The sequence below is a fragment of the Myotis daubentonii genome, chromosome 9 (assembly GCF_963259705.1).
Source record: "Myotis daubentonii chromosome 9, mMyoDau2.1, whole genome shotgun sequence".
In the NCBI taxonomy this organism is placed as follows: domain Eukaryota; kingdom Metazoa; phylum Chordata; class Mammalia; order Chiroptera; family Vespertilionidae; genus Myotis; species Myotis daubentonii.
In genome coordinates, this window is record NC_081848.1 from 13,851,602 (window position 1) to 13,860,311 (window position 8,710).

General features: G+C 45.4%; 1 protein-coding gene across 4 annotated transcripts in view; it reads left to right on the top strand.

The window, feature by feature from the left end:
• The window catches only part of ELMOD1 (ELMO domain containing 1), a 47,161-nt gene extending 44,359 nt beyond the window's left edge, over positions 1 to 2,802 (top strand). For all 4 annotated transcript variants that reach the window (XM_059707971.1, XM_059707972.1, XM_059707970.1 and 1 more), the window contains one exon: positions 1,426 to 2,802. In XM_059707971.1, the coding sequence (XP_059563954.1) occupies positions 1,426 to 1,598 (173 nt within the window). In that variant the 3' untranslated portion in view covers positions 1,599 to 2,802. The remainder of the gene's footprint in view (positions 1 to 1,425) is intronic.
• The last annotated feature ends 5,908 nt before the right edge of the window (positions 2,803 to 8,710 follow it).

Below are 8,710 nucleotides of genomic sequence, written 5' to 3' on the forward strand. Positions count from 1 at the left end.
GGGATATCTGACTTCCAGTTTAGGCCCAATTCTCCAGGGAGCGGGCCTAAGCTGGCAGGTGGACATCCCCTGAGGGGTCCTGGACTGCAAGAGGGTGCAGGCTGGGCTGAGGGACACCCCCGAGTGCACAAATTTTCATGCACCGGGCCTCTAGTGAATGAATAATCAGGTGAGTTTGTGGACGTGGACCAACATCTCGCAGTGTGTGTTGGGGGATGAGTGAGAGCAAAGGTTACTTCTAATTTTGTCTTCTAGTGAGATAAGAATTTTTAAAATTCTGCTTATGAAGCTATGTTAAAAGTTTTCTCTTAAGTAGCTAGTTGCCATAAAAACAAAAGGTATTGTGTGTTTTTTTACAACTAGAATTGAGTATGTTTGTTCCAAAATTCTCTTCCCATGCCCCATCATCTCTGATGCTCTCTCCTTTCCCACGGAGGTGAGGAAGCTGGGATTCAAACTAGTTTTCTGCTCCAGAATCCTTGCTGCTAGTTTCTGCTGCCTTCTGATGAAAATACGAAGAAGAGCTTGTGTAATGATTGGCTACTGGGATTTTTAACTAGGATTATTTTCTCAACTCCGTGCTGACTGATTTTTTCTTCTAATATATAGAGACACTTGTGCTTGCAATAGGTTTACTACATGCAAATATCTACTGTTATCTTTTTAGAAAGCTGTCCATATATCCATTCTGAATATGGTGGAGTGCGAGGGCTCAGTGGGGAAACGGAACACAATGAATAGATTCTCATATCAAATACCTAACATTTGTTCCCAAAATGTTCCCAGTCCAGGTCATTCATAGATGACATTTGTGAGACATCTAAGTATTTGAATATGAAATTATGCTTCAGAGCAAGGAAGTTTTATTAACAATTTCATGTAATTTAATGGCCAGTCTGTGTTGTTTAGAGTTGATTTACAATTTTTACTGTCTCATAATAGATTGTCAGGGTGCATTTGTTTGATTTGTCAGGGTAATTTAAAACTTTATTCAAATCAGATATCAAGAGAAAAAATGGCTTGAGTGAAGTGATTTTGAAAAATTAGACCATTATGTTAATTTAAGCAGGAGGGGAAGGATAAAGCAGTCACTGTCAGCTTTTCAGAAGGTTCCAGATGTGATTCAGATTCAAGAGAAGGCAGGATTAATTTCTATTTCTGCTTGAGAGGAGTGAGGATCATTCCAGAAGTAATTGCAAAAGTCTTGCAGATTAGTAGCCCCTACAGCACTGCATTTTTAAGAATAATTTTTAGCAGTAGTATTTGCTGTGAAACACTTTTATTTAAATGCTCATCTCTTCTTTGAGCTCCACGGTGCTGTTGCTTGGTCTGGCATCTCTTTGAGCCATTCAGGGTGATTTTGAATGTGATTAAGGATTTTTTATTTTCCCTCCTGCGTTCGTATCACTGTCTTATCTCTAACAGGCTATTTGATGCACGAGTTTCATAAGTTTTGGATTGAAGAGGATCCCATGGACATAATGGAATTCAACCGCGTGAGGGAGAAATTCCGCAAGAGGATCATAAAACAGCTGCAGAACCCCGACATGGCGCTGTGCCCACACTTTGCTGCTTCGGAAGGTTTAATCAACATATAGGCGCCTACGCTGATTTTCACGGATTCCCCAGAACACTGCCTCATTGTCGTGTTAGATCTCTGCTTCGTCCTAGCTCATACCCTGAATGCACACAGTGATTGTATGCATGCCTTTTGTACAGTATTTTCATCTCTCGATCGTAATTACCAGATCCCCAGGTACCGCTGTCTCTGGAGCACCGGCTCATCTTGTGCATTAAGCGGTGTTGCATCCACCTTGGCCCCACGTATGGAGAGAGTTTTCTATTTTTTTAGGTTGTTTTCCTCCCTCTCATAATTCAGCATTGAAGAACCGCATTTCTCTAGCTGTATTTTGTATGTAAGAGAGTTAGCTGAATCTTGTTCTGTGGAAACCTTTTAATTTATTGATATGTTTCATGACTACTGCTGCTAGCTTTTCAAGCCAGGTTCATGCTTGGGACTCATTCCAATAAAGTATAAGACTTTAAAATAATACAGACAGACACATGACAAGCCAAACTACTCCTGCAAACATAGCTGCGCTTCCCCCAAAAATGTAACGAGGCTTACAAGAAGCGAATTTAGATAGCTGTTGATTTTGTTTTAAGTACTGCACAATTATATTGTAACTTGCCCCCAAGTCTGTCATAGTCATTTGGATATCCAATTACTTTACTCCCATAATTTCACGGGCTTAGATGCCTATGTACGTTTATGATGCTTAGAGCCTCAGAAAGGAAGACTGCATACATACTTTGAAAGCTGCAAAAGGTTTCTCACTGCCTGCCTCTTGCTGAACTCAGAGTTACACCTGGCACTGTTCTGATCCAAGCATCTGTGCTTGGGCAACTGCGTGCTGACTGATTTCCCTGTCAAGAGGCAATATTAAAAAACAATTTGCAAGAAAATGTGTTGCAAGAGAGGAACCTAAGCTATGTGATTCTGCAATACTTCTTGAAAATAATGACCTTGTCTTATATGAATAGAAGTAAATTGCTTGGAAGAGGGAAGTGATCAAATCATTCCAAAACTGCTGAAAATCATTTAAAAAGCCATGATTTTGTTTGGAATTATGATTGTAGTCTGTTGAATAGTATTGACCATGGCATTTCATACCCATGGTATTTTATACCTTCTACCAGTTTTAGTATTATTAGACATTTGTGTAATCACTTGCTTATTTAAATGAATTTTGAGTACTGCCTGTCGGTTATATGAATAAATGACATGTCATTCTACTGTAATGTGTCGTGGATTCCATTTTAATATCTTTGTGCTCACACAGCTTTTGAATATGCAAATATGTGAGTGGGTAGAATTTCAAAGACAGACAGCCTAGACTGAATATAAATCATGCCATCATTCCAAGTAACCAGGAATGAATTAGAATGTCATGTCTGAGAAACTTCTTTTCTGTAACTGATCTTGAGGCCTGGTAGTGCTTTAATGAAAGAATAAGGTCCACCTTTTTCTTTGTTGCTTCCTATCGAGCCTTGTTTGTCCGCTGATAAAGGAAATGTTAAGCTGCTTGTTGTTTCCTTGTCCGTTCTAGTTCCTCTAGCATTTTGCCCTCCCTTCCCTCTCAGCTGTGTACCAGGTGGCAGCATTTTGCATCGAGTCCATTACAGCCCTGTGCCCTTGCTTAGAGTGGGGAAGGGAGGGCGTTGGTTAAGGCGTGATGTGCACTATGAGTGATGACAAGACTGCGTATTCCCTCTTCAGTGGGTGAGGACTTGTGAACCAGGTAAGTGGCCTGTCTTGGGAGCCCTGGATTTCTGCTGCAGCTGCCGCTGCTGTGGGTGAGAGCATTAGGTCCTGCGTCACTGGCAGGCCTTGATGGTGTGTGGCATTTACAGCAGCTCACGTCTCTTCTGTTCAGGTCGAGATAGTTGATGGGAACAAGGTTGGGAGTTTTCCCTTCCAGCTCCTCGGATGATTTCTCTCTGTTGTATCTGAGCATGGCTGCACACGTTTAGGGTAAAAAGACTCTGCCAGTCCCGCCTCGTCCAGGGTATTATCAGGTTCATATTCACACCTCTTGGTGAAGATGCATTCTACCCCATAAGAGGGCGTGAGATGAGAAAACAAAAAGCAGGTATAAAACACATGACAGCCCTAGCTGGTTTGGCTCAGTGGATAGAGCGTCAGCCTATGGACTGAAGGGTCCTGGGTTTGATTCCAGTCAAGGGCACATGCCCAGATTGCGGGCTCGGTCCCCAATAGGGGGTGTGCAGGAGGCAGCCAATCAGTGATTCTCTCTCATCATTGATGTTCCTATCTCTCCCTTCCTTGCTCTGAAATCAAAATATATTTAAAAATAAAAAATAAAAAACCATATTCCAGCTCACACTACAGAAAAAAACCCTCACTGAAGCACCATTTTGAAAAATTACAACTTCGATCTGACTTCCCGTCTCACAATTCTTGTTATTGTGCTGGAAAAAAAATATCTTTTGCCTGGTAACCAGCCATCTTTTTTATTTGAAAAGAAGCTTAAATACAGGGTGGGCAAAAGTAGATTGACAGTTGTAATACAAATAATACAAGGATTAATACTTAATAATACAAGAATAAACTCTGTGTTTTGTGTGTTCACAACCGTAAACTTTGCCCACCCCTCTCTGTGGCAATCCCAAATAACAGGATGACCTTACAATGTATCCTCCAAACCAGGACATTTCTGAGAGAGGAAGAGGATGCTATTAAAATTCCTTAAGGACACTAGGGTAAACTAGGACAGTTTGCGGAAGCTGAGATGGTAGGTAATTAAGAGAGACCAAGAGATAGACATTAGTAGGCTTATCTATCCACAACTCAATTACACAAATGCAACTCAACTTCTTCACTTTTTCTAACCTCTGCAGCAGAAGTACATCATGGGGACTTAGACCTTGTGATATCCAGAATACTACCCAAAATCTTAAAGACCCATCAGACGATGGGCTTGGTCTGAGCTGGGAGGTCACCTGAATTGCCTGGGCTTATTGCAAGTCGGCAATAGGGAAATAAAACCTGGCAATCAAATTTCATGGCTGCAGATTATCTCCGTAAACCTATGGGGCCATATCCAAACTAAGTGGGAATGAGTAGAGGACCAGAGTTGGTGGAGTGTGAGGACAGGGAATGGGAGGTAGAAAGAAGAAAAAAGGAACAAAGAGAAAAGTATCATGCCATAGCCACATCCAGGAAACTTTGAGCCATGTGCTCATCAAAGCAATACCCGTAACTCTCCAGAGAGCTTAGCAGAAGTAACTGTTCTAATCTAGAAATGAATGGCTGAAAAGCAGAGCAAGTTAACCTCAAGTCCTGGGAGATGAAAGAGATTCTGCTATGGGTTGCATTTCCAGAGCTGACATTCAGTGAGTTTTGATGTATGTGCCAGGGTTGTGCTAGTCCTTCATTTCCTCTCCTCAACGATATACAGAGTGAGATTGTTTGCTTGCTTGTAATTCTAATCTAGGCAAACAGGATTAGAGAATTTAAACACCTTACTAAAGCTGTCAAAGAAGAAAATCATTAACCACAATGAGATATCGCCGTCCACCTGTTAGGATGGCTATTACCAAGAAGACAAGAGATAACAAGGGCAGATGAGGGTGTGGAGAAAAGGGAACCCTCGTGCACTCTTGGTGGGAATGTAAATTGGTGCCGGCACTATGGAAAACAGTATGGAGGGTCCTCAGACAATAAAAAATAGAGCTGCTATATGATCCAACAATTCCACTTGTGGGTATTTATTCAAAGGAAAATGAAAACCCTAACTCGAAAAGGTATCTGCACCCCATATTCAGCATTACAATATTGTTTACAATAGCCAAGACATGGAAGCAACCTAAGTGCCCATCATTGGATGAATAAAGATAATGTTATATATATATATATGGCTACTAGAGGCCTGGTGCACAAAAATTTGTGCACTCGGGGGGGAGGGGGGTCCCTCAGCCCAGCCTGTGCCCTCTCGCAGTCTGGGACCCCTCGGGAGATAACGACCTGCTGGCTTAGGCCTGCTCCCAGGTGGCAGAGGGCAGGCCCAATCCCTAGGTGCAGCCCCTGGTTGGGCTCAGAGCAGGGCCGATTGGGGGGTTGGGGCACCGCCCCCTGTCACACACAGAGCCGCAGGGCGATCAGGGGGTTGGGGAACTCCCCCCTATCAGGCACAGAGCAGGGCTGATCAGGGGGTTGGGGCGCCTTCCCCTGTCAGGAACAGAGCAGGGCCGATAGGGAGGTTGTGGCCCTGCCCCCTGTCACACACAGAGCCACAGGGTGATCAGGGGGTTTGGGCGCTGCCCCCTGTCATGCTGATCCCGGTGCCGGGAGGCCTCTCGGCTCTGCTTATCCCGGTGCTGGGAGACATATTACCCTTTTACTATATAGGATAGAGGCCTGGTGCACAGGTGGGGGCCAGCTGGTTTGCCCTGAAGGGTGTCCTGGATCAGGGTGGGGGTCCCCACTGGGGTGTCTGGCCAGCCTGGATGAGGGGCTGATGGCTGGTTACAGCTGGTCACACACCCTTCAGGGTGGGGGTCCCCACTGGCATGCCTGGCCAGTCTGGGTGAGGGGCTGAGGGCTGTTTACAGGCTGGCGGGTGACTGAAGCTCCCAACTGCTCCTTTTTTTCTTTTCTTTTTTTTAATTTTGGGCCAGCTTTAGCTCTGAGGCTTGGCTCCAGCTCTTAGGCCTCGGCTGCTGAAAGCAGGTATCTGGTTTGTTTGGGTTCTATAATTGAAACACTGTTTCAACTCCAGCTCTGAGATCCCGGCTGGCTGAAAGCAGGTTTCTGGGGTTTTGTTTAGCTTTAGAACATTTATAACAATGTTTCAAACTGCAAGCTCAGAGGCCGGCAGCGGCAGGCAGGGAACGTTGGAGTCCCCCATCACTGAAGTAAGCAAGTCTCATGTTCCCCTCAAGCTGCCTGGCTGCTGGCCGCCATCTTGGCTGGCAGTTAATTTGCATATCACCCTGATGAGCCAATGGGAAGGGTAGTGGAGGTATGGCTAATTATCATGTTTCTCTTTTATTAGATAGGATTATTCATCTATAAAAAGAAAGAAATCCTGCTATTTGCAACAACATGAATGGACCTTAGGGGCATTGAGATTCCATATTAATATCTCACTAGTACATGGAATCTTAAAAAAAACAAACACCTAATCCATAGATACAGAGAACAGATTGGTAGTTGCCAGAGTTGGGGGGAGGGGTGATATGGGTTAAGATGGTCAAAAGGTACCCCCCAAAAATGAATGTCATAGCTAGACCTTGAACCCAGGGCCTTACGCCCAGACTTTCAATCAGTGTTCTGCCCTCCCTAATTGGAATTATTCTCTACCACCCGGGAAACTGGTGGGTTATAAACACACACACACACACACACACACACACACACACAAGCCCCGAGTGAGAATATGTGTGCAAATAACATTTCTGCTCAGGTTTCTGCAGGGTGAATTGGTACCTGTGGATCACAAGTGCTACCACACGGTCCCTCAGGACTTCCCACATTGTTGGTCACATTTCTTCCTTGAAACACTGAGAACAATTCTGACAGGATTGTGAGCTCTTTCTCCTGACCCCTGTTTCTCGCCCCGCCCCACCGAGAGACTCAGCCTCCGGAATGCTCGTACTCACAGGACACTAACTGGTCTGATGTTGTCCGTTAACAACCCTGAAGGCTCCAGAGAGACCCCAGCTAGGTGGTCCCAAGCAGGGTCAGGACAGGCTTCCAAAAAAACACTGACTCGGCACCTTCCTGTGAGTGTATCTCCTCTTACGTGGTCTGCTTTAGGAAAGAGGCCGCAGCAGAAAAGTTTATGGCAACTAGCAAAGTGTGACAAAAAGAAGAGAAAGCTGAAATTAAACTGGGAAAGCCGCAGTTAAACACCACCCCTGCTCTGGCCTACAGGTGTGTTAGGCGGATGTCTTCAGCACTGCCACCTGCCGTCCAAGTGCCCGGCGAATTGCACAGTATCACAGGCATGGGTTTTGGAAAAGACTTTATTAGGGAAATCTCTAAAGCCAGGATCAGCAGGAGAAAGGAAGGCAGGCTGCTAGACACACGGTAAGTCCGGGTTCAGGTGGAGAGACCAGCCCGCTGTTGCTCTTGCTTCTTTTGGGGCAAGCCCGAGAGGAACCCTAGCAGGGGGGTGCTGAGCTGACAGGGGAGCCACGTGGGAGCACCCACGGCCCTGCCCCTGCAGACCTTGGGGTCTGAGGGGTGTTGCCGTCCGGGAGGAAATCTCTGGTCCTCAGGGAAGCTGAACTTGGATGCAAACCCTTCTGCCCGGACAGAGACGAACCTCCAGGCGCAGCTGGTTGGTCTCAGGAGCCCAGAGAAAGCTCGTGAGTTAATTTCTTTATAAATCCCCTCACACTGGTACACTCACGTTTTAGACATATTCGCTGCTTTGTGCCAAGTGTGGAGCAGTTACAGAGGAATAGGGACATCAACAGCCTCAAGCTCTGTGGTACTGAGACTTACATAATCCACTTTTGGTCAAGTTCTTACTTTTTCTGAGCAATGGAAAAATCTAGCAGAAGACGTATTTTCCAGCATTCCTTAGGTGTGCCTCGCCAGCACAGCCAAGAGAGAGCCTGAGGGCGGGGGGGGGGGGGGGGGCGGGGCGCGGTGAAGGATTAGAAAAGACAGACAAGAGAATAAAAGCTGAGGCTGGGTGGGACACTGCCCTCTCTGATGGAGAGACAGCACCACGGACTACAAGCCCTGTCTTTATTTTATAGCAGCTTCCACGAGGCAAAGCCTGGTCAAGATGTTTACAACATTCTCGTGGGTTTCAATCCTACTCAACTACATGCACCTGAACTTTATCAAGCCCACATCACTCAGGCACATGGGGCCACATGTTCGGACCATGGGTTCAAGCTTACAACTATAGCTGTTGGCTATAATTGTGCTGGGAGGGCTCTGCCCTCCAAGTTGGGACTTGCACGTGGCCATGAGAGGACTGTGCCCTCTCCTTAGTCCGAGGCTTGAACCTGTTCAAACACTGTAGCTGCTTTCCACACTTAGGCGATGCCTTACCTTCTCCATCCATAACAGAAAAATAAAGACAGCTTCTCTTGTGAGAATTAGCATATTAGTAAAATTCAAATAAGCCATCATTAACTAAAGCACTTAGCAAACTCCAGTGTACTA